At 40.1% G+C, this 26,541-nt stretch overlaps 1 protein-coding gene, 1 long non-coding RNA gene and 1 pseudogene across 6 annotated transcripts; 1 reads left to right on the top strand and 2 right to left on the bottom strand.

The window, feature by feature from the left end:
* Positions 1 to 1,793: 1,793 nt before the first annotated feature.
* On the bottom strand, positions 1,794 to 12,531 carry LOC124867941 (solute carrier family 22 member 7-like). Its single transcript, XM_047364652.1, has 10 exons — positions 12,104 to 12,531; positions 11,917 to 12,020; positions 5,529 to 5,683; positions 4,349 to 4,517; positions 4,066 to 4,189; positions 3,490 to 3,599; positions 2,712 to 2,926; positions 2,529 to 2,637; positions 2,169 to 2,375; positions 1,794 to 2,096 (listed from the first exon to the last, which is right to left on the bottom strand). The coding sequence occupies exons 1-10, from the start codon at positions 12,482 to 12,484 to the stop codon at positions 2,054 to 2,056; spliced, it is 1,617 nt and encodes a 538-aa protein (XP_047220608.1). The 5' UTR covers positions 12,485 to 12,531; the 3' UTR covers positions 1,794 to 2,053.
* LOC124867942 lies at positions 6,119 to 11,450 on the top strand. Of its 5 annotated transcripts, none has more exons than XR_007038181.1 (4): positions 6,119 to 6,254; positions 6,356 to 11,076; positions 11,178 to 11,311; positions 11,383 to 11,450. It is a non-coding gene; the product is annotated as an uncharacterized LOC124867942 (long non-coding RNA). The 5 variants fall into 5 exon arrangements; XR_007038180.1 differs by having other exon boundaries at positions 6,137 to 6,489; positions 6,561 to 11,076; XR_007038182.1 differs by having other exon boundaries at positions 6,166 to 6,489; positions 8,708 to 11,076.
* A 2,313-nt stretch (positions 12,532 to 14,844) lies between the features above and the next one.
* LOC124868858 lies at positions 14,845 to 19,314 on the bottom strand (annotated as a pseudogene).
* Between the last annotated feature and the right edge of the window lie 7,227 nt (positions 19,315 to 26,541).

The following is a 26,541-nucleotide window of genomic DNA, read 5'->3' on the forward strand; positions in this document are numbered from 1 at the left end:
AAATCCCAGTAGATCCACAGTTTTTAAAATACTCTGAGCAGCCCTTCTGGTACCAAAATTATACCTAAGAATTTGATCTCATAAACTCGTTCAATCTCAACTCCACTTATATGTAACTTTACATTAAAGTAAATTTGATTACCAGAAAACATCATAAATTACATAAATACCACAGCTAATTCTTTTTCCACTAATTCCACTAATTTATCCATATTCTGTATATGCACAAAATACAAAGCAAAACCATATCAACAATGCATATAACAAAAATGTCTAACAATCATCTCATAATTATGAATGTTTAGGAAGTAAGTGAAATTTTTACGTGCACATTTGTAGAGACATAAAGCATATGCAAACTTGATGACAGCATTGATGAGAGATTGCAGTTTGAGGGATCTTCCTTATGTTTATCTCCATGCTCAAACTGCCATAATGTTGTTTACTGGTTATTGTGACAGAAAGCTTAATGCTGAGCCTCTGCATCTCGAAGTCTGTTTGATTAGCAAAGTGTGAACACACTTCTTTTATGCATGTGTTAAGGTTAAGGATCTGCTATTAACAGCTAACTCTCATCAACAGTTGATTGTAGCCTAAAGAAGAAAAGAGTCTGTTACACTTTGCAATTGTTAGATTAAAATTAGGCAGAGAACAACGTTGTTATACTGGCCCAAATCTGCATTCAGTTTTCCTTTTAATTGCTGTCAAACTTCCATTGGTGCTTCAGTTTTAAACCATGGTGTTTAAAGTTCATATCAACCCTTTAACAAATCACAAATTAGTGGCATTAGAGTTTTACATAAAAAACAGGCAACACTTTTATCCTATGGATTGTTCTTTGTTTTCCAAAGCATTTCTCTATCTTGGATTCAAACTCTATGTTTTCAAACTTTAACTGGATTGTGATGAGTCATGCCTATACAGCAGATCACTAGATTCATGGAGTATGTGTTGTATATTACCTGACTACTTATTTATGTTAAAAAGTGCAGCTGTTGATCTAATACTTATAATTTTGCAAGCTGTACCTCCAGCAAGCGTGCAACTCATAGTGGGGCCAGTTTGGCCTTCTTGTACACACATATTTTGTTGATCTTAAAAAATCTAGATTTTTCTTAACAATCTAAGTGTCTTTTCACCCTTAACAGTGATGTTTAGAGTGAAAGAAATGCCACATTGGCTGCTGCAGTTAAACTGGCTATCTGTGTCATGATACCTGCTCTCCGCTGTGCTCTGCTGTCTGTGTGGGTTAGATTTTGCACAGAGAGCAGCTGAAATACTGCTCATTAAATTTTATAATGCTCAAAACAGTGTCCTAGAATTTCTGACTTTACCTTCTAAAAACAATAAACTGGATCTGCAACAGTGCTCAATATTGTGTCAAACTACACAGGTTAGTCTACAAAGAGTTTTGTAGCCGAAATAACTGCACACAAATGCTACTCAGATCAACCTCAGCCTTGTTAATAACATAGTTGAAGTGATTGAATGCATCTGAGGTTGTACATCAGCAGACCTGATGATTGCTCAGCTGACAGTCCACTCTGTGACTGGGAAGCATATTCAGCAGGTAGCTGAAATGATCACTTAGGATGGATTTTAATGCAAGGTGTGAATTGTCATTGGTACAATCGGATCAGCCAGGACGCATGTTTATATCAGGTCTGAACAAACAATAGGCTGTCATGCCGGATGTCTTGGAAGTCGAGATATATAATTTATTTTCACTGCGGTCTCAATGTTGTTGGAGAGTGAGTTAAATGGGACACAATCACAACACTAATGTACAGCACTTTGTGTGTGTTTTCACTTTAAAGCTACTGACTTGAAGGAATCAGTAGCTTGGTAGTGATTTTATTGTAGTATCACACCGAGATATACTTAACTGACTCAAATCAGTATCAGGAACAAAAAGCTCCTGCTCAGGACATTACAACATTTTCTCAAACAACAGAGATGTATTGAAGTGTAGCAGATAAATATTGTGGGACATTTGTCATTTCTTCTCCAAGTCAGTGGAACCAAGCTTTTTGTTTTTCACGCCCAAAAACATTCACAGAGTAGATTTCTCATCAGATGTGGGTATAGATCGTCTTCTGCAAAACAAAATACATTTTCATTAAGCATTCACTCAATAGTTTTGGCAAAAACAAACAATGGTACTGTACCTTGTCTGTTCCACGTCTTCGATTGTCTCTGGAAGACGTACATTTACTGTCTCAGGAAGAAAAGAAGCTGACACAACAGCTGTAAAAGCCACCAGGGAGAAAATGATACTCGGCAAGTAAGACCAGAAGTCTTCGAGAATTATCACCAGGGGCGATAGAGACACACCAATACGGGCCATAAAAGAGCTGTAACCAAGTCCGTTTTGCCTGTGTAACACAAAGCACAACAATAATTTTAATGTAGTGTCCTTATTTCCAGATATTATGTTTTTATCAAACACTCAAATATGATTGCACAGCCGTTTTTCTGTATTACAAAATGTGTTAGATATGACAAACGAAGGAAAAATGTTTTTAGACCTCATGACAGTCGGATAAAGCTCTGCTGTGTACAGGAATACAGTTGTAAAAGCTGCCTCTGCAAACATCTTGCCCGAAGCTCCGACAACTATCCTTGCAGTCCACTGATCTGGAAAAAAAGTACTTTTATGAGGCGTTTCAACTTCAAAAAGGTCATGATTTCATAGTTGTTAGATGATTTACTTTGAGGGATGAACATGTTGCTGACTATACACAGCCCTGTGAGAAAAAGCGATCCAGCCTGAGTCAATCTTCGGCCTATTTTGTTTAGAAAAAAAATTATGAAGACTTTTGCCGGGACTTCTGTGATGCCGTAGATGAATTGTGTGAGATAAATGCCCACTCCAAACCCAGGGACATTCAAGCTGATTCCATAATAGACGCAGGCCACTCCAAACCTACAGGCAAACAAGCACAGCAAGTGGTTTATTTAGTGACAACTTCCTGTTCAGAAAATGCTGTTTGCTGATTGGCTAGTTTGTTTGTTGTGTGATATTCCTTCCCATCTGGTGCACAAAACAACTGGGCCCAGGCTGTATATGTGTCTTTTGTTTTGCCTAATGCTCAAAAAACTAACACTACACATCATCCTGAACACACTGTCTCTATAGTGAAACATGGTGGAGGCATCATCATGCTGTGGGGCTGCTGGAGCTAAAAGAACGGGCTAAAACTTTAGCCTCTAAATGTGCAAAGCCAGTGGAGACATTACACTAAACAGTTGCAGCTGTCATTGCAGCAAAAGCTTGTTCTACATCGATTCAAGGGGTTTGAATTCTATATGCAGAATACCCATTTCTGTTTTTAAAACAAAAAAATTTATATATTTTAAATGATGCTTCACATTTATATTTGTGTTAGTATATTATTTTAAATCCTAATAAAAAATAATTGAAGAAGTATAATTATTTTGCAGTTTATCAAATTCAGAATTGAAAAAAAATGAAAATAATTTGTATACCAAACGATGCCAGTGAGTAGAGCAAGCTGCCTCATTCTGGGGGTCCTCACAAGGTCCACATAGGAGTATTTTCTGTTTTTGTCCTCTACAAGTATTATTTTGGAGAGAACCTGGACAGATAAAACAGAAATGTAAACAAAATATTTTCATATTTAGAATTAGAGGTGGACTGATTGATTGGCTGGCCCGATTTCCTTAATTTTGGGTAATCAGCAATTGACCGATACTTACATGTGAAACTGATCTTATCCACCGATCTTATCTACCTCTGCAAAGGTATGAAAATCACCGACTGTCCCCTTTCCCTATGCTGTGAGAGAGGACTGTCTGACAGACCTACCCACCAGGTTGGGTCTGTCAGACGTGCATGGTACAAAATAGTCTCTCCACTGTTGATTGGAACACTGAAGGTGTTGTGACCTTATGACACCTGACAGTGTCAGCTGTTATAAACAAAATCAGTATTGGCCAAAATCATAATCAGCAAGTCAGGCTTTTTAAAGATCGGTAATCGGTGATCGGCCAGAAAACTGCAATCGGTGCACCCCTTTTTAGAATATATGCAAATTGTTGTACCTCAGGCTTTAGATCAGCCATGAACTCCTCTCTGTGGTTGAATTGTGCACACTTAGTGAGGTAAAAATGAGCATTCTTTACTTTTCCATTACTTATCAGCCATCTGGCAGACTCAGGAAGCCACCTGCATAAGAAGAAAGGTTGACTGCCTAATAACATCTTGTAAAATATTGTTTAAATACTTTTTAAAAGGTTTTTATGGCTCAAACCTGAATTTTATTTTTTTTTTACTGGAAAAGAGCCTCAATGCTTACTTTCTTGTTACAATTTAAATTCCCCTTACCACCAACAGATCATAGCTAACAACAGTGGGGTGGTCACAGTGACGGTCAGGTATCTCCAGTCATTCACGAAATAGGCCACAGCAGGTAACAGAATAGTTGATAAACTCCAGTCTAAACTCATTAAAACTCCCACCAAGGTACGATGCTTGATGTTGATCCATTCTATACCTGTGTGAAGAATATTAAAAGTATTGACAAAAGGTTGAAAAGCAACTCCACAGAATAATAAGATTTAATAAGGGAAGTAGTGCTTGGTTTCACAGTCCAGATTTTGTGTTTACATAAAAATCTTTTTGTTGTAAAAGTAATTTTGTTTACCACACCGTAAAGCTGTATATCTTTCAACAGCAAAGTAGATTAGTTCTGACTAACAACAGGCTGAGTCCGAACCTTTTTTACTTAAAGCTCCTGCGACATGTCATCTCTGACTGTAAATGCATGTGCTGAAGTCCAGAAAAAAAACATCTAAACTTTATTTTCTTTGGGTTAACATATAAGAATAAGATCAGATCCATTTTCTTTTAAGGATCATTCTGTCATTATAAGTAGGTCAGATTTACAGCATATTGAAGTACTGGGTCAACTCACTTTACACATATAAATTTGAAAGGCATCCCATTTTTAAAACAAATTTGGTAATATGGCATTGGCCCACCATTTGTAGCTTCAATATCTTAAACCCTTCTGTGAAGGCTGTCAACAAGGTTGAGGAGTTCTTAACAAGACAATTACCAAATCCCATCGTTTTTTGACTTGCAACTAGTACATGATGCAGTGTCATTCCCATTTTTTTGGATGTAAATGAAACCCAACATAATTCAGAGATGCTTTCAAAAAGAAACATTGATTAATAAAAACAATACCATTACCAATTACCAGTTCTTCAAAATATAACTTACACATTTTCCCTTAGGGACCAAATTGATTCAATTCAATTCAGTTTTAATTATATAGTGCCAGTTCACAACATATTTCATCTCAAGGCACTTTACAAAGTCAATTTTTACTGTCTGCATGTCTCCAAGACGTACCACCAGTGAGTTTTTTGGTTGCTCACAGTAATCCTTGTCTTTAAATGGTCTTTGGTGGCAGAAAGAGTCAGTCACCAGTTCAAATGATTAAATTAACCTCTTATAGAGAACCAAATCTATAGATACAGAATGTTGACAGACAACTTACAAAGGACAATGGAAACTATACTGATTCCAGAAATCCCAAATCCAGTAAAAAACCTCATGGCAGCAAACATGGCAAAATTGTAGGAGAATGCACTCGCAAAACCAAAGATGGTAGTTATTATGTAGGACACCAGAAGGGTTATTTTGCGGCCAAACCTGTGAAAAAATAGAAATAATGAAAAAATAAGGATATTTCAATGCAAAATAAAAAACTAATTGCAATTAAAAATTGAATATTCTGCTGAGTGTATATGACCTGGACAGTTTTTAAAAATATCTTTGCTTTGGTATGTACTTTGCTAGTATAAAAGTAACTAAAAAATTACTTTCTTGTGGGTGTGGTACATTTAGTCATTAAGTAACCTGCTTGCAAAATAATAAGCAGCAATATGTCTTAAGATTTCTGTCCATCCATCCATCAATCCATCCATCCATCCATCCATCCATCCATCCATCCATCCATTCATTCATTTATTCATTCATTCATTCATTTATTCATTCATTCATTCATTCATTAGGAGAGAGGATGGGTACACCCTGGACTGGACAGGTTAAACTGTCAGGATCTGGAGTCATCTGCTGCCTGCTACTTACACCATTCCAACACTAGGTGCCGCCAGAAGGAGAGTGCCTAAGGCGACAGGTGTTGCGCATCAATTCATCAGCTGGGAGGCATAAAGAGGATGGATTGCCAACACTTCGTTGCCTGAGTGTTTTGCCCTCCGTGGTAATCTTCTGGCCAGCTCTGAAAACCTTGCAAATTGCTGTGAAAGATTTTTTGAAGTATTTTCTGAAAGAACTCTGACTTCCTCCTGTTACCTGTTCCAGGTGTGATATCTGGCTGACCTGTTCCAGTCCTCCGTTTGTGGTGCAGACTCCTTCCTGGATTTGAACTGAACCTGGCAGACTGTGCTCCTCTCCTGACACTATTCCTCTCCCTGGCGGGTTCCACGATTTCTCCAGTAAGAAAACTTTACTGTCAGGCCACATTCTGAGGTTCAGTCTCTAATCTTTACCTAGTGTGTTTTTTCAGTGACGGAGATTAGGTTCGCCGCTTCTGTTTGTGCCTGACCGAGTTTTCAATAAAACTTCATTAACTGATCTTGTTCTCTGAGTGTCTCTGCATGTGGGTTAAGTTGGCTGTTAAAATCATGACAGAACACTCAGGCCAGCCTAACCCAGCGGAGATCCTTCAGAGAATCTTAGCTGAACATAGTCAGCAGATCCATGCGCACGGTTCCGCCCTCCAAACCCTCCTAGATCTGCAGCGGCAGCGGCAGACTAACCAGCAGCTAGAGCACTTGGCGTCTCTGTTCCGAGGTGCCTGTAGTCCCGAGTCCGCCGCACCCATTGGGGGCGCAGCTGAGCCCCTGGCACTCCAACAACAGCCACATTCCCGTGACGTTACCGCCCCTCATCCCGAGAAGTTCTCTGGAGAAGTGGGCGGATGTTGTGGGTTTCTACTCCAGTGCAAACTGGTGTTCAACCGGTCACCCCAAGCGTTTTCTCATGATGAGGGTAAGATCTCATACATCTTGGGTTTGTTAACCGGGAGGGCGCTCCGGTGGGCGGAGGCACGGTTCTCCCACTGCAGTAATTTTGGTATCTCTTATGAAGAGTTCATTATTGAATTCAAACAAACTTTTGATGTAGCCTCTGATCAGTCCTGTACTGCCCACAGACTGTGGGCGCTAAAACAACGGAGTCGCCCATAGCCGATTTTTCTATTGACTTCCGTACGTTGGCCGCGTCCTCAGGCTGGAACGGAAGCGCGTTAAAGGTGGCATTTTTCCAGTCTCTGGACGAGGCCGTTAAGGATGAGTTAGTTCTGGTAGATGAGTCCGATGGGTTAGATAAATACACTTATTTGGCTGTCCGCATTGATTCTCGCCTACAGGAGAGGAGGAGGGATCGCTCCGAGAGGGCGGTGGGGCAGCCTCAGCCACTTTCCTCGTCCCCGTTGCCAGTTCCACAAGATCCTCTGATCAGCCAACCCGAGACCGAGCCCATGCAGGCTATCGCCTGGAGAGCAACGGCGACGCCGGGCGGCTAACCAGTGTTTTTATTACAGTGCCTCCGGCCATTTTATTTTCGCTGGTCCTGTCCGGTTAAAAGGGACAGGGGCAACCGACGGACCAACCCTCCAGTTATAAGACCCCTCGATTCACGTTACCGGCCACTTTGTTTTTGAACCGTCACGCTGAGGTTTTGTCCGCCCTAGTCGATTCTGGGTGTGATTTGAATTTGATTGACCATGATCTTGTTTCTAAGAAACAAATGGCCACAGAAATGTTGGCCCAGCCCCGCCGGGTTTTAGCTTTGGATGGGTTATCTTTACATGAGATCACCCATCGAACGAGGCCGCTAGAACTTATTTTGTCTGGTAATCACCGAGAACAGGTATCTTTTTATGTTTTTCCCATTGCTCAGAGTGCGTTAGTACTCGGTTTCCCCTGGCTTCAGCGTCATAATCCTCATATTAATTGGGTGGATTTACGTATAGAGGCTTGGTCTGAGGGATGTCTCAGCTCTTGTTTACAGTCTGCCCTAGTACTCCTGTGGAGGAGGATAAGGAGGAGGAGCTCCCAGATTTGACCAGGGTTCCCTCCGAGTACCACAACCTCAAACAGGTATTTAGTAAGTCTCGGGCTCTGTCTCTGCCGCCTCATCGACCTTACGACTGCCCCATTAACCCCCTCCAGCCGGCCCCATAGCATCTCTGGGCCGGAAAGACGGGTAATGGAGAAGTATATTGCTGAGTCTTTAGTTGCTGGGATTATCCGCCCTTCCTCATGTCCGCTAGGGGCAGGCTTCTTTTTTGTGGGCAAGAAGGATGGTAGTTTACGTCCTTGCATAGATTACAGAGGCTTGAACGCTATTACTGTAAAGCATAAATACCCCCTTCCGTTGTTAGCTTCTGCGTTTGAACCCATACACGGCGCCATAATTTTCTCAAAACTGGACCTCGGAAATGCCTACCACTTAGTCCGAATCCGCCAGGGAGACGAGTGGAAGACGGCTTTCAAAACTCCCCTGGGACATTTTGAATATTTAGTCATGCATTTTGGCTTAAGCAATGCCCCAGCAGTGTTCCAGGCACTCGTCAACAATGTTTTGAGAGATCTTTTTGAATATTTTTGTGTTTGTATACCTGGACGACATTTAGATCTTTTTTTCTAGAAGCCTCGAGGAACACCGCCGCCATGTTAGGCTGGTCCTACAGCGCCTCCTCGAGAACAGACTGTTTGTTAAAGTAGAGAAGTGCGACTTTCATCAGTCGACCGTCAGTTTCCTGGGGTTCGTGTTGGAGGACGGACAAGTTCGCGCTGACCCAGGGAAGGTTCGAGCAGTGGTGGACTGGCCAGTACCTGACTCCCGGAGGACGTTGCAGCAGTTCCTGGGGTTCGCCAACTTCTACCGAAGGTTCATTAGGAATTACAGCCAAGTGGCAGCCCCCTTGACTGTGCTGACTTCCACCAAGACTACCTTCAGCTGGGGGTCAGAGACCGAGACCGCCTTCACCCAGTTAAAGAGGCTGTTCTCCCAAGCACCTGTCCTGATCCATCCTGACTCAACTAAGTAGTTCACGCTGGAGGTAGATGCCTCGGACACCGGGGTGGGAGCAGTCCTCTCTCAGCTTTCGGACCAGGATGCGAGGCTTCACCCCTGAGCCTTTTTCTCTCGTCGGCTGACCCCTGCCGAACAGAACTACCAGGTTGGAGACATGGAGCTGCTGGCCATCAAACTGGCCCTGGAGAAGTGGAGGCATTGGTTGGAGGGCGCCGAACACCCCGTGCTGGTCAGGACAGACCATAAGAACTTACATCCAGTCAGCTAAGCGTCTTAATGCACGCCAATCATGTTGGTCACTTTTTTTTTCCCATTTTAATCTGTCTATTTCTTTTAGACCAGGATCCAAGAACCTCAAGCCTGACGCTCTGTTCCGCCAGTTCGGGCCTGAGGACTCAGAAAAACAGGCCGAGTCTATTCGGCCGCCAAGCTGTACTGTGGGCTCCTTAACCTGGGAGATAGAGGACCTGGTGCGGCGAGCCCTCCCTGATGATCCTGGGCCAGGCACTGGACCCCCTGGACGGACCTACGTTCCAGCTTCTGTACGGTCCAGACTGATCTGCTGGTTCCATACAGCCAAGTTCTCCACCCACCCAGGAGTCAGTAGGACCATCGCTGCAATTTCCAGACGTTATTGGTGGCCGTCCCTACACAGAGACATTAGGGAGGACTTGAACGCCTGCGCCACCTGCGCTAGAAGCAAACCCTCCAATCGACCCTCCGCAGGCCTGCTCCAGCCTCTCAGCGTCCCCAAGCGACCCTGGTCCCATGTGGCTTTGGATTTTGTCACCGGCCTGCCAAGCTCTCATGGAATGACTGTAATTATGACCATAGTCGATCGGTTCTCCAAGGCCTGCCACCTGGTTCCTCTCAGGAAGCTACCATCAGCCCTCCAAACAGCAAGGTTGATGGTTAAACATGTCTTCCGCCTGCACGGCATCCCCTGTTGCCCGGGTCTGGAGACATTTCTGTGACGCCTTGGGGGCGAAGGTGGCGCTGACTTCAGGTCATCACCCCCAGTCTAATGGCCAGGTGGAGCGTCTCAACCAGGAGTTGGAGGCGGCCCTGCGGTGCGTAACGTCCACCTGTCCCAAGGAATGGAGTGACCACTAGGGGTGGATCGAATACGCCCACAACTCCCACGTCTCCTCAGCCACAGGCTACACTCCTTTTGAGGTCTCCTTGGGATACCGGCCGCCGTTGTTCCCGTCAGAGGAAAAAGACATCGCTGTTCCTACAGTACGACACCACATCCGGAGATGTAAGCAGGTGTGGGACGCCGCCATCCGGGCACTTCACCGGACAGCAGCCCAAAACAAGCGCTATGCAGACCGTCGACGTCTGCCCGCTCCCAGTTACCACCCTGGTCAGAAGGTTTGGCTCGCCGCATGGGACATCCCACTTAAGTCACTGTCCAGAAAGCTCTCTCCCAGGTTCATTGGACCATACGTGATTGACTCACTTGTTGGTCCTGCCTCTGTTTGCCTTCGACTGCCTCCCAGTCTCTGCGTACATCCTGTCTTTCACGTTTCTCAGTTGAAGCCTGTCCAGACCAGCACGCTCTGCCCTCTGGCCTTGCCCCCTCCGCCCGCCCGGGACTTTCAGGGCAACACTGTCTACTCTGTTCGCCGCATTGTGGCCTCTCGACGGCGGGGACATGGATGTCAGTACCTCGTTGATTGGGAGGGGTACGGTCCGGAGGACAGTTCCTGGGTCCTTCATTGTTGATCCCTCCCTGGTCCGGGAATTCCGGGCTTCCCAGACTGCTTCTTCTGGGCCGCCAAGTGGTGGCTGTTGAGGGGGAGGTGGTGTCAGGATCTGGAGTCATCTGCTGTCTGCTACTAACACCATTCCAACACTAGGTGCTGCCAGCAGGAGAGTGCCTGAGGCGACAGGTGTTGCGCATCGATTCATCATCTGTAAGGCATAAAGAGGATGGATTGCCAACACTTCGCTGCCTGAGTGTTTTGCCCTCCGTGGTAATCTTCTGGCCAGCTCTGAAAACCTTGCAAATTGCTGTGAAAGATTTTTTGAAGTATTTTCTGAAAGAACTCTGACTTCCTCCTGTTACCTGTTCCAGGTGTGATATCTGGCTGACCTGTTCCAGTCCTCCGTTTGTGGTGCAGACTCCTTCCTGGATTTGAACTGAACCTGGCAGACTGTGCTCCTCTCCTGACACTATTCCTCTCCCTGGCGGGTTCCACGATTTCTCCAGTAAGAAAACTTTACTGTCAGGCCACATTCTGAGGTTCAGTCTCTAATCTTTACCTAGTGTGTTTTTTCAGTGACGGAGATTAGGTTCGCCGCTTCTGTTTGTGCCTGACCGAGTTTTCAATAAAACTTCTTTAACTGATCTTGTTCTCTGAGTGTCTCTGCATGTGGGTTAAGTCAGCTGTTAAAATCATGACATAAACAGAATACATCAAAGAGTAATACAGAGACAAACAACCATTCATGCACACTGTTACTCCCCAGAGTAATTTAGATAGACCATTAGCTCTAAAAAGTTCAATGAAAAATTTAAAATGAAGAGGCAGAAGATGACCGACACACACATGAAGAACATGGAGTGATTGTAATGATAAATCTTTTAACTTTTTCTGTTCATACAAAAGTTTGTAATTGACTAAACAGACATGACAGACATCTGGTACTATATGTCCGAACAGATGTTTATATAAACTAAACATAAGATCTTCAACTTTAGCAAATATTTTAGTGCATTTAATTTGTCTTCATTCTAAAATTGTGCAGAATCTATACATATGTAAATCAAGCGATCAGAAACATGGTCTGGTGTGGACCAGAGATATCCACACCTGTCACTATGATAGCCAAAAGCTGCTGCACCAGCCATGACCCCCATGAAGAAGATGGTGGCTGTAGCTCTGTTCACGCTTCTCTTATCACAAACCAGGTCCCACTTAAAGAAAACACAGACAACAGAGCATTGAGGGATAAACCACAAATTTATGATAATGTAAACAATGTTCTGAAAGAACTTACCTCAGTAGCAAGAGTGGATTTGAAGGTGCTGTGGTCATAAACCCATCCATCTTGGCATGGAATTGTAAGTAGATCGGTGGTGTTTGTAGAGTTATACAGCAGGTGATACTGAGGCTCTGGAAACATCTGGCACAAGCTCAGGCTCCCATCCCTCTGCAAAGGGATGCTAACAACAAGCTTGTCTTCCAGAGATAAATTCCTAAATCTGTCTCCATAGTCTAAAGAACTGATGTCGCAGTGGTGAGAGGGAATCACAGCGATGAAATTATTAAGCAGGAAGTGAAATGGCAAAGTCACTCGAGGAATGACCAGCAAGAGAATCAACCTAATCTGAAATCTCCCGAAGCCATTAACCTCTACAAGCACATTCTCAAACTTCATCTTGCTGGCAGATGATGCAGTGCTAAGGAGTGGGAGAAAGCACCTCACAGCAGGCAGGGAACTCAGGAACACATCTTTTTCTTTCTGTTACAGACTTCTGGTTAATATACATACAGCTCTGTCCACTGAACCCCATCATGTAACTTTTGTTTTGAATCAATAACTTTGTCAGACGGACAGTGCTTGAAGTGTTCCTTGGTTTGAATAATCCACACTCCTGTTAGCATCCACATCAGTTTCATTTGAGTCAGGGTGGTAATTATCAGTCAGGAATTGCTCATGCTTGAGTAAATGATCAAGGACCAGTGTTCTGTGAAAATGTATCACACACAGTTCCTGAAGAGGTAAGACACGTTCATTTTAGGCTAAATTCTAATTTTTAAACCTTGTAAAGTATTTTTAACCAATCCCTTAAAAGCTTGTAAATGAAGCCTAAAAATATGTTTACTATCACCATGTTATTATTGTAGATGAAAAAAAATACATTCAAATATAACTAAGATTCTTTTTGAAAAGGTTTTTGTTCTGTTGCAGATTTAGAGTTTAAGTGCTGGGTTTGTAAAAGTGGGCTTTTATATTAGATAAGTCCCTCTTGGTCCAAATTCTCATAAAACCAGTTTAATTTTTGACAGCAACTGTTCTAAAGACCTCGTGTTCATGACAAACGTGTACCTAAGCGTATTGTATGTTGATCCGTTCTACTCTCAACGTGGCGGGTTGTTTCTTCTTCTAGACTGCGGTGAACAAAACAGTGTACTGTACAGATGTACTATCTGCTGTTTAGAAATGACTGCAAATATTACGTGTTTTGCAATCTTCTATCGTAGTTGAGACTTTCCATCTTCCAACGTAAGGAACTTTTTACATTTTCTTTTTATTAAAATGCATACATAGAAATCACTTTTAATGAGGCACCAACCAATTTAGCACATTTATCAACTGCCACACAGTCATTGAAAGTCAGTCAGTCATTTTCTACCGCTTATTCCATAGTGGGTCACAGGGGAGCTGGTGCCTATCTCCAGCAGTCTACGGGCGAGAGGCAGGGTACACCCCGAACAGGTCGCCAGTCCTTCGCAGGGCAACACACAAACAACCATGCACACACTCATTCATACAACTAAAGGAAATTTAGAGTTACCAATTAACCTAACAGGCATGTCTTTGGACTGTGGGAGGAAGCCAGAGTACCTGGTGAGAACCCACGTATGCACGGGGAGAACATGCAAACTCCATGCAGAAAGACCCCCGGCTGGGAATTGAACCCAGGACCTTCTTGCTGCAAGGCAACAGTGCGACCAACTGCGCCACCGTGCAGCCCCTCATTGAAAGTCATCACTGTAAAAATATTATTTATTAAAATTTCCCATACTAAGTGCACAATCATAGCAGGACACAAAATCACATATTTAAGTAAATGTGTTGCAGGAAGCTGCCTCATTCCCATAAGCCACTGTGTTAATCAAAAAGAGACACATTCTGGGATCAATAATTTATTAGCATTAATAAAATAGAACCTATAAAGACACCCTATGTGACATTACAGAGCAAGCACAAGAAAATATAATAAAGTTAAAATTATAAAACTAAAGCATAATAGATTACAAAACGACAAAATGAAGCGAATATCAGAGGTTTCACACGAGCTTAAACAGTGTGACTTGAAGATGCTTCAAGAGATGGTATAACAGATACAGCGGACGATCTTGAAGTGAATACAGCCTGTGATGGGAAGAGACTATTTATATTTTGACAATTTATATGAAGTTAGCAGACTGTGTGACATAGTTTACAGTATATGACAATCAGGAGGGGACCCAGGAAAGAACCTTGAGGAACTGGAAGCATAAAAAGGATTTTATCTAAATGAACTGGGGTGTGCCAGACAAGCAACATTTAAACCAGTTCAGTGGTGTGCCAGTGATGCCAGTAGAAGATAATCTCCCCAGAAGGACATCATACGAGTTGGTGTGAAAGGCCCGAGCCAGGTCCAGTAGAATGAGAATGGTTACTAGTCCAGAACTCCAGAACAAAGCTTTATTTTCACTTTCTTAGTTCAAAATCAATTCTGTTATTAAAAAAATATGTTCTTATTGGTGAGTTGTAATTTTTACTGAAATTCCATCTTCCTTGTTGACTTGCTCCTGCAATATAGATAAAACTCACTTATTTCCTCAGGCATGGGTCCCTTCAAAGAGAAAAAAGAGCAGAAATATCTACAAGCATTATAAAATGTGCTGTGTTTATGCAATGTGCTGAAACTGTACCTTTGTACTGGGAGGTTCTGCAAATAGCTAAACATTTACTATATATTCAATGTTGGATTACATATAATGTTCATTTGAAACTTTTTTTCCTCTTTACCTGGGTTTCTCAATGTCTTCAATGAACTCTGGCAGCTGGGTGTTTAATGTTTCAGGCAGGAGTGAAGCAACTAATCCGGAGCCTATTGCCACAGCACAGTATGTAGCAACAGGGAGGAACTGCCACACATCTTCCAGCAGCATAACGAGTGGGGAGATGGACACACCCAGCCTTGCCACAAACGAGGTGTAGCCTAGACCATTCTGCCTGGAAAAGGACATAGCGGTTATCTGGAAACCTTCCCCTTGAGTAATCACAACAAAATTAAATGTCGTCTTGAATAAACTTGACTATATATGTAAGGTTCACAATGATTAAATGTACAACCAACAGTCTGAAATCACAGATAAGTTCAGCTATTCAGAAATATATTTCTAAAAAACACAATCCTTTGAAATAAAAATATTACTTTTTGAAATAAAAATGTTGATGAATAGACAGACACCAGCAGACAACAGAGCTTCCATCTCACAACGCCTTTGACCAATTTTCTCCAAGAGGAAATAGATGCCAAACTTTATCGGCAATTCGATTGAAACAAAGATGAATTCTGTGAGGAATGGATTTAGTCCAAACCCTGTAATGTTTAGACTTTTTCCATAATATGTAATCGCTACTCCATACCTGGGAGGAACAAAGATTAAACTTTAAATGCACTTTCTGTTATTCTCACTCTCTTTCTTTATAAGTATCTTTTGATCTTTTTGACATCTGATAATGTGTGTTGAGAACATTAGTGCGAAAATGATTATTGAGCAAAAAATACTTGTAGCAGTTTTAGCCGACAGACCATCCTCCATATGTTGGTGTTATTTGTGAGCATACGGCTTCCTGGGTAAAAAACAAAAAGCACAATGTTTTAACATGGGTTTTTACTTTTTGTGTGTTCTCTTTCAGTACGAAACATCTGCTCATGTCCACAGATTGCTTTACTGAAAAAAAAATCTGTTACTGCCCCATCTAAGCGTTCCTCCTATGCGATGCTCCTCAATAATTAGATCCAGTAGCAACTCGGTTTTTCTCAATTTCTGAGCCAAATTAATGAAAGTTTCACTACCAAATGTGTCACATTAGTCTGAAGTGATTTCTTGGACCAAATGACACGTTGTTGTAAAACTAACTCCAGATGCTCTTTGAATATGAAAATTAATACAATTATCATGAGGTAAAAAATTAAAAACAATTGAAAAAGTTGTAAATTGATGACATAGGGTTTTTTTCAGCCACAAATAGTCCAGAAACTATTGAAACACATTCGTTTTTTCATGTAGCTTTTTAAATGGTGGGATTTTTCAAACATTCACAGCTAACAATCACATTGTATTCATTCTCTAAGCCAGGGGTCTGCAACTCTTACAATCCACAGAGCCATTTTGGCTCTCAGTCCAGCTAAATATGTGTTCAGAGCTGCAAATGCAAAAAGACAACTAATATTTGATTATTAAGAAATTTGTTGTAATTTTTCAAGTACCAACATTTTATTTCTATTTTTAGGTTTTAAAATAAAAACAACATAAACCTTTTGCAAAAAGAGGACGCATTTTGTTGATGTTGATAATTGTGGGAAATGATGTTTAAAAAGCTCATAGTTTCCAACCTAATATCTAGAAAAATAGATTTAAAAACATTACTTAGTACATTTAAACACTTTTAGTGTTATTCTGTTGTGGATATTTAATACAATTATTCCATGAAAGAAAATGCAAATCTTCTAAAATCAGCTTTTCTTATAATATCTGTATTTAAAAACATTAGTTGGTTCTTTTAACTGTTAGAGAAATTGGGCTCCATGTCAAGACATATTTATACACAAGGGGAACAGGAAACCATGGAGTATTAATTTAAAGCTACAAAACAACATCATCAACTTAAAAATTATGATACTGTAGTTAAATCTATTTTATAGATTGTTGCTTAATTTTGCCTATGAATAAATCTACTCAAATTAACTGCTGGATGTTTTCTTAATTTTAGTGTAAATTTACGCAATAAAATATTTGCCTATTTGGACCTTTCAACACATCTTTGCCTGAGGTACCAATAATTGTGTATAGCGTTGAATTCACGAACCCTAAACCGAACAAGCAAGAAGTCACAACTTTTAAAAATGCAGAATATTTTCTTTACCTGCTCGGATTAAATTAATACATACCATACAATCCCTGAGCATACTGCAAGTTTTTTTTATATTTGGAGTCCTGAAAAGATCTACAATAGTGTACCTCTGATCTCCAGTATCAGCTTCTGCAGATTCCAGTAATGTCTGTGAGAAAAAAGACGTCTCAGCGCAGTTCCTAATGTAATAATGCGCAGCGTTTGTCTTCCTCAACATAAACACAAGCCACCAAGCAGACTCAGGAAGCCACCTGAAATGACAAACAGAGCTTTTGGTATTTCATCCACAGAAGTTATAGTTTTGGCTTCTTTTGGTAATAAGAAGACTTAACTTTATTACCTTCAAGCAAAGAGTGTCAGAATCAGATTTTATCCCACAATCCTTCAGTGGGAGTCAGAAATACATTTGAAATGCCCAATACATTGAGGTGGACTAATTTGTTGGTACCCCTGGTAATGTTCAATGAGGCTTAAAACAAATTCCTCTTTTATTGTGGTAGCGTGACCTCACACATCATTTTTTTAAATCCAATGTTTAATTTGAGCACATTTATTCAGTGGTAACTGTTTTTAATTGTTTTTAACAGAATCCCCGTAACAATTTCTAGAAGACAGACTTCACTCAGGCATTTTTTCATTTATACCTTACTTTTACATTTAAAAAAATCCCTTGTGGTACATTTATTGGTACCCTTTATTTATTTTAAGTAAATCTAACTGATATAACTGTAAATCTAAAGGATTTGACTATGCTTTTTAAACTGACAAGAGTGCCTAGGAACACTTAATTAGTAATTTATGTTTCCTTGTTTGCCTGCGGTGTTAATATAATGTGATACCCAGGCCTATTTTTTAGCCTCTGGCCACTAGGCTGAATAGTCTCATATTGATCTTTCCACCGTCTGATTAGTATCAGAAAGGAGGAAAAAAAAAGAAAAAAAACGTTTCTTTTCTACCATTTCAAATGTAAATGTGTAAGGTTTGTTAAACTGTGACTTTGAGTGGAAGCACGTGCTTTGGACAGATGAGACTAAACCACATTTTTTGGCAAAAACACTCCACATGGGTTTGGCAATAAACAAATGATGAATATGTGGAAAACCACCTCCTACCCACTGTTGAGTATGGTGGAGGACTTATAATGCTGTGTGCATGTTTCTCTCCCAAATGCTCCAGGGTACCTTGCTAGAGCATCATAAACTCTTTGAAATACTTGAATATTTACAGAAAACCCTTCTGAGCTGTTCCAGGAAATATTTTGTCATAGGATAATGATCCAAAACATATGAACAGAGCAACACAGAAATGGTTCACCAGACACTACATTAACTTTCCTTATTGGTCATCTCAGTCCCTAGGACTAAATCCTGTGGTGTGAGGTTAAAAAAAAAGACCCAGAACTCTGGATAATCTAGAGACATTGTCCAAAGACGAATTTGTCAAGATCCCTTTCTGTATGCATCAACCTTGTGAAACATGGGAGAAAGTTAAATGCTGTAATGTTGGAAAAAGGGAAATGAATAAAGTACTATAAAGCTGTATAAAGGACAGTGGGGCTAGAATAATCCCTACACTGGTGATTTTGTTAAAAGTAAGTATTTCCAAAGACTTTGAAGAATACTCAAAGCTATATTTTTCTGTGAGGGATTCTGCAGCAGCAATAAGGGATACTTTTATTTTAAGGCTTTTTACAAAGGCGTGTAGACACGTTGTCATCGGCATTATGTATTTTTATTTAAACCCTTACCTGTCACTGAGAAACCCAAACAGTGGCGCTCCAATCATGACACCAATAAAGAAAATTGTAGCCGTCGCCTTGTTCATCCCTTTCCTGCTACAGACAAGATCCCGCTGCGAAGGACTGATTGAAGGCAATCTTACAAAAAGGCAAGTTTCAAACTCAGGGTTTATGTTAATAAACTATGTCTTAGTCTGAAACATAGTGCTAATACCTTTTTCCATAACACTTACCTGTGTTACCAAAGTAGATTTAAAGGTGCTGTTGTCATACATCCATCCACTCTGACACTTAACAAAAGATGCCTCCTCGCTGCTGTTTGAGCCTGATAAATACTCATATTGGGGTTTTGCAAACATCTGACATGAACTAAGAGTCCCATCTCTCTCTGTTGGAATGGAAACAGACAGCTTCTGGTGTAGAGTCAAATTTCCAAGATGCCTTCATCTTCCAGGGTGCTGATGTTGCAGTAATGAGGGGGCACCACTGCCATGAAGTTGTTTTGCAGGAAATGTCATGGTAGAGTGATTCGAGAGAGCATCTGGATCAAGAAGAGCCTCACGTGGAATTTTCCAAATCCATTAATTTCAGAAGATATGTTGTCAAATTTCATTTTGCTGCAGATCAGAAGTGAATAAGAGGCATCATACAGACAAAGTGAGGCGATGTAATCAGACACAGAGTGAAAAAGACACATTTACTAACGCATTGTTAATCTTTATAAAAATCTGGTTTAAGCATTTTATTGTAGCCAAAATAAAGAAGTTATTCTGTATAGACAAGAACGTCTTTTTAATCTTCATTATATATAAAGCTTTATTTGTCCAGATAGAACCTTGCTGAGATTTAAAACCCCCTTTCGAGAGGCATCTGGCAACACAGCAGCACCATTTACAAGTATCAACAATTAAATTCATACAGAGACCTACATTCATAGTTTAAAAAGAATTAAAGCGTCAAACAATAAAACCAACTAGCACAAACATGACTGGCCCCAAAGCAATTGCAGATAATAAAGCTATCTTCTTCGTGGTCTTTCTGTAGTGCTTTTAGCTCACCGACTGTCATTAGCTCTGTCAGTTTGGACTCTTGCTGAAAATCATCCATGCTGAGGGAGCAGAATATTTAAACACTCTTACAGAGTTCTGTTATAACTCCAGTAAACCAGAAGAAATAAAACTTTTGTGTTTAGAACATTTTTACAGGCCTGCAGCAGAACAGTTTCATCATTAATATGAATATATTAAAACATATCCAGTATATGTCAATGAGACATAGAAAACACAGGGCAGTTCCAGTAAGATATATATTGAAAACAAACATACAACTGGTTGCAAGGAAATGTTTAACAGAAAACACTGTTAGAGTTAAACAATAGGAGTTCACATGTAATTCCCATTATGTATCTGTGTAAGGAATCATCTCAGTAAAAAGACTGCTGTCAATAATACTGTTGATTTTATTTATTATTCAGTGATCTATCACAGATTCTTAAACAATAACCCTTCTATTTACAGTCTGAACTAGAGGCTGACATTTTTTCGGGAGTCCCACGGGTCACGGGATTCCCACGGGAATCCCACGGGATGGGAGACAGCATCAGTAAAGATCACGTGATTGGGACGGTACAGGATAAAACATGAACTGGAGCAGACGGGAGCGGGAGCTAACTAATAGGTGGGAAAATAAACTAGGATCAATTGTCTTTGGAAATGTAAAACTGAGACTTTGTCATAAACTTTAGGAAAATAAAACTTGAATCGACGCCGCCATTGTGTAGTTTTTTTTCCAAGAAGCCTATACTATAATGTGAGTCAAACGAACTACACGACCCACAAGCCAACAGTGCTTCTGCTCAATGTTTTATACACGCGTTCGGGATGGAGGGAACAAACGCAGGTGGAGAACTGGACGTGGTAAAATTGGATTTGTAACGTAAAGTCAGAAATAAGGACTTATCTATTAAACTCATAGAGCTGACAGGAAAGTCGCAAATATTACCGAACTTCAGGAGAGTTGAATGTAGCGGTATTAACACGCAGTCTGCTGCTTGTAAAACGTGTTTAGTTGTAATCAAATTCACCAGTGATTAAGGGACACTTGTAAAACAGATTCTGGATTAAATCAGTCCTGCATCTCTTCATTCATCAAACCAAAAGTACCATCATGTGTCAAACCTCATCTGACCAACAAAACTGCTGCATGTGCTCTAAAGATTTAAGAGGTAAGGTACGGAAGCCCGTGAGGGGACATGGGGAAATTTATTTCTAGCACAGATGATAAACTGCTCATAAAACAAACACTGATATGTCATTGATATGGTTTATTTGTCATATGCAGGTTAACACGCAGTAAACAATGCGATAAAATGCTTAGGATAAGAAGAACCGTTCAAATCACAATAAAAACAAAAACACTAATGGCGTACAAAACAAAAGTACACATCCTGCAGCAGTAATAAGCAAACAAAGTGTCACAGATGTGGTTTCATGCAGTTTTATGGTCCAGAGTTCAGTAGTTTTTTTGACAGCTTGTGGATAAAAACTGTCTTTTAGTCTGATTGAAGATCATTTTATTTAATGCTGATTTCAAAATAAAACTCAATAAATCTCAAAACGGGTTTAGTATTTGTTCCATTTTTGCAGTTATCTGGTTTGGAAACTATCCCACAAAGTATTGTGAAATAACGCAAAGACTATTGCGTGGGGACACAAAAAAGAAAAAAATCCCCCCATGTCCCCTCGTGGACTCCGTAGAAAGGCTTCGTCAAGGGAAGATATTAAATAAATATGTTGTGAAATAGAAAAAAATTGAATGTACCATTAAATGTACAATTTATTTAATACATCATTAAATATTTAGTGTACCACTAATTACGTCATGTCGTCTTTAAAATTATACTTAATTATTCAGTGGCACATTTAATTGCATTATAGTCCATTTCATGATATAATGGTACATTTATTCTTTCTAATGATGTATTAAATAAATAAATGGTACCTTTAATTTAATGGCACATTTAATGTTACATTTTTTTCGTGTTACCTTTACTTCACTTATGAGACATTCACAACATTTATTTATTTAATGATGATTTTATTGTATTAATTTTGTCCAGTTTGACCCTCCATTCTTGATGCCTGTAAAGGAGGTCATGTTAGAATTTAAATCAGGTGAGCTGGAGCAGACACACATCTAAAACTTGCAGGGAAGGGGTCCTTGAGGACCAGGGATGTGAACCATTCAGGTACAATTTTTAAATTATGAAGGTAATGCCTTTTTGCCCTTTTGTTCAACAAGTACAGTTCTCTTGCTAGGTGCATTTTTCTTTCGTTTCAGCAACTTGAAACATAAAAGTAATGTCATTGCTCAAAGGAAACAGTCACTTAATAAATAAGTGAAATACAACTAGGTACATTTTGTTTATTCGACTAAGATAGGCATGGTCTGTTTCCTTGTTTAATATTTTATTATTTATTCATTAGTATTCTTTTTACTTTAACTGGCCTTTACTACAACTAAAAACAGGGACCTAAATGGTCCTTCAAAGAAATTGCCAAAAGACTAAATGAAGAAAACAAAAATGGGAGTGGCACAGGAGTGGGATGGGAGTGGGAGTCAATTTACCAGGAGTGGGATGGGACAGGATTTTTTTCGTTATGCTGGCCTGGGATTGGGATGGGACAAGACATTTTTCTGTAGGAGCGGGATGGGACAGGAGAGAAAATCCACTCCCGTGTCACCCTCTAGTCTAAACTATACTACAGACTGTCCTTCAAAATAAAAGGCCCCGATCAGTTGTTTAAGGAATTACTACCTCTATTCAGATATAAAGAATGTGCGACCTCTGCTGGCTGTTAAAAGACTTGCATGAATGGTCGTATAAAAATGGTTTGTACAAACTTGTTTTGCTTTGTTTTTGTTGTTAATGAGGCGGCGCTCTAAAAATGGCATTAAGTAATTCATTTGTGATGTGATTTATTAGCTCTACTTTACTAAAAAGTGAAAACATTTTATAACATGGTCTCCAGTTGGAATATTAGCTTAAATCATACACTTAATAGTGCCATTGGCCTGATTTCCTGCTTCCTGAGGACAGTTTTGGTAGCTGTTTTAAAACACTTGAAAATGATGTACCTGATGACAGCTCTTTTAGATTTGGGTCAAACATACTAGGCTGACATTTTGTTTTGATGTATGCAAATTTCGGGCTGCTTGTGGTAGCATATTTTATCCACTTTTATTTTTCAGTAAGAGTAATGCTAAGTAAGTTTGCAATATCTTGCAAAACTATTCCTACTTGTTGAACTTTTTCACATTTTGTCACCTTACACCCACATACTTTTATGTAAGAGACCAACACAGAATAGTGCATAACTGTGAAGTAGAAAGGACATAAAAGATGGTTTTGAAATGTTTTTTTCTAAATAGGAATCTGTAATGTGTGGTGTTCATTTGTAATCACCCCCCTCAGGCAGGAAGTCATCCACAGCTACAAAGTCAGCTTTGTACATTTACAATCTGATTTTGTTCCAATTGTTTTGTGCAGTATAGCTTTATCTGAACTGCATTTTGTTTGTCATAGATGCTACATTGCATTTAGATCTGGACTTTGAATGGACCGTTTAAGATGAATATGGTTTCTCATAATCCACTGCATTCTAGCTGTGACTGCATTTCTAGGGTTGTTGCCCTGCTTAAAGGAGAACCTCTGCCCCAGTCTCATGTCTTCACAAGACCTCTTTCAGGATTGGTTTTTCTTTAGTGTCATCCTTCTTCCCAACAATTCTCAACAAACTCAATCAGCTTCCATGCCCCTGCAAAACTAAAAGCATCCTCACAGTATGATCTTGACAAAACTACATTTCATTACAGGATTCACTTCTAGTGTCATCGGGCTAGAGCACCTTTGTCCATGTGTTTAGGGTGTCCTATCATGGTTTGTGACAGACAGTTAAAAGGACTTCTTATGACTTTCTTTATAAAACAGGGCTGCTACATGTCATTCTTCCATAAATGCCAGATTTGTAGCATGCACAGTTAATAGCTGTCCTGTCGACAGATTGTCCCTCCTCTGTTCCTTAAGAGTTACTGTGGACCACATGACTGCTTCTCTGATTAATTCTCTCTTTGTCCGATCTGTCAGTTTAGGTGAATTGCCATGTCTTAGTAGGTATGCAATTCTGCCAGGGTCATTCCATCTTCAGGCGATGGACTGCACAGAGCTCTGTGAGATGTTCAACGAGATATTTATAACCTAACTGTGCTTTCAGCTTCATCTTTGACCTTTCTGCTGTTCCTTGGTCTTCATGATGCTCTTTGTTCACTAGAGTTTTCTAATAAACCTCTGATGCCTTCATAGAGCAGCTCAATTTATACTGAGATTAAATTGCACACAGGTGGTCTCTGTTTATTAATTTGGTGACTTCTGATTGGAATTGCACTGGATTTTATTTAGGGCTACTGAAGTAAAAGTGACAAAAAACAAATGCAGATCACACTTTTGCGATTCTTAATTGTGAGAAAATTACAACCACATATCATTTTTTCTCCATTTCACTGCTTTGTATTGATGAGGGACATAAAATTCCCCTAAACTACATTGTTGTTTGATTGAAATGTGACAAAATCTGAAAAGTTTAAGGAGTATGAGTACTTTTGCAAGGCACATAAAAAATAGGTTAAAGAATTTGAAAGGAGCAAATAAAATGGTATTTTTTTTCCTCATTACTTTAGAGAAAAAAAACATAAAATCAGATGGACATTTCAGATGACTAAAAATATCTTAATAGTTTGAAGGTCATGATGTCACCTGGCTGCTGCAGCTACATGATGCTAACTGAGAGGAGTCTGGGTTGGACGGGGAGGGCGGGGGGTGCGGGGGTGAAGGCAAGGAGACCTTTCCTTCTCTCTGCTTAAATACTGCTGAATACATGAATGACCCAGGCTACACTGTAAGCAGTTTCATAAGCCATAAGCCATTCAAAAGAGATCCACCTTCTAATATACTGCTGTAAAGCAGAACTGGATGGCAACAGAAGGACAAACTTTGGATTGCATCAAGGATAATAGCTGTAAGTACTTGGCAAGTAAGTTTGTTCTCCTCACAGCTCCAATTACTGTAATTTGATTTGTTTTAGTTTTCTTGAAAAATGAAGCTTGATATTGATATATATGAATCATCGTGAACTGCATTGCTTTGAGTTGACTAAGTGCTTATACAAAATAGGCAATAATCAGTATCATGGCAGTTCCATAGTTTTGTGGCACTTTTTCTTTTTATATAGTGACTTTTTGAGCAGCTTACATTTTCTAAAAGAAGCTGGAATATAGTCAAAAAAACAGCTTGAAAATGATAAAGCAGATTAAAATATTTGGGCCTGTGTGGGTCCATTCTTCAGAAACCTTAGAATCAGTTCTAATTTTAGCTATTTTAAGGCCCGTGATGTAATAGAGAGTGCCAAAAACATGTATTTGTTTCTCATTAGCAGTTGCACTTATACAGTCTAAATGTTGGGTAACATGGAAACCTTGAATCTTCTTTAGCTCAGTCTTTAGGGTCACCCCTCAGACCGAGAGGGTTCTCATTCGGCAGGGATAGTGACTCCCTGTTTCCATGACAACAGTTCAACACAGTGAAGTTTTAGCCATACTAGGAGAAAGAAATCCCTGCAGCACCAAATGCAGATATGATGTTGGGCGAGAGTTCAAATGAAGTGGAACCAAGTGTGAAGAGAAGCTTGGAGGGGACGGTTTTCCTCTGAAACTTGGCCAGCTTTCAAAAAGGGTTTAGCTTTATGTAATAGCACAGCTGCATACAACAAATATAATTATGGAACACGTCATCCTTTCTCAGTGAATTTGTTTCTACTGAGGCAATTGACAAGAAAATTACACCTGATGTCGGTAACAACCCAGGTAACCTATACATGCCAAGTAATCAGAACAAACAGGCCCATAGGTTACGTGTAATACAGTGAAATGACTCAGATTTTCCACTGGAATAATGTTGGATGATTGAGCCATTGTAGCAGCTTTAGTTTCTTTCTCTGTAATCAATCAAGGTCCCTTGACTGCGTGTTTGAGGTCATCGTCATGCTGAAAAATCCACCCCTGTTTCATGTTCAAGTTCTTATCAGAAACATCTCAGGACACATCTTGGTTCATCCTTGTTTCAATTAGATGGAGTTTGTCTGTACCATGAAATATACCCCCACCACCATGGTATTTCTTTTATGTGATATGCCGTACCATTGTTTCACCAAACATGAGGTCTGTAAAAAAATCCAAATAGTTCAACTTTGGTGTCTAAATGTTCTCCAAAAAACTTCGAACAAGCTTGAACATGCTTTTTCTTTAAAAGGGCAGTCTTGCACAGTCAGTATGCAGGTGCTTTTAGTCCATATATCAGAAATCTTGCGAGGAGCATGTGGTTGTGGCTGATGTTTTTTCCCCTTCTGGATTGTTGCCCCAGCTTTGCTAATTGTTACTTTGCTCTACTGGCTTCTGAGCTAGGCTGATATTCACCTGATTTGTGGGCATATAAAATAAAACTGATATCACTAAAATAGGCTTTTGTGCAGGATTACGTATGTGTTAACGTCTGGTCAGCAAGAAGATGACCATGATGTGTAGCTTTGCTGCAGTGCTATGGCACACCTCTCTGGTGGTCAAAGCCAACTGTTTCTATTTTTGTGTATGGAGACAGTTTTCACAGTTTGAACACATCTTCCCAAAGAACAGACTGCATGTTTCACTTTTCAAATTTCAGGTAACGTTTTTAAAATATAAGTAAAGGATGTCTGAAGGTTCTTTAAGTGTCGATTTTGTAAATAACCAA

Source organism: Girardinichthys multiradiatus, chromosome 5 (genome assembly GCF_021462225.1).
Source record: "Girardinichthys multiradiatus isolate DD_20200921_A chromosome 5, DD_fGirMul_XY1, whole genome shotgun sequence".
Classification (NCBI taxonomy): Eukaryota; Metazoa; Chordata; class Actinopteri; order Cyprinodontiformes; family Goodeidae; genus Girardinichthys; species Girardinichthys multiradiatus.

Bases quoted from the DNA above. Each gene is read 5' to 3' on its own strand.
- LOC124867941 (XM_047364652.1), bottom strand. From the start codon at position 12,484: ATGAAGTTTGAGAATGTGCTTGTAGAGGTTAATGGCTTCGGGAGATTT. The intron at 2,638-2,711 runs GTAAATCATCTA...CTTTTTTTCCAG, and splicing joins CAACATGTTCATCCCTCAAA to ATCAGTGGACTGCAAGGATA. The intron at 2,376-2,528 runs GTCTAAAAACAT...TGTGTTACACAG, and splicing joins CTTTATCCGACTGTCATGAG to GCAAAACGGACTTGGTTACA.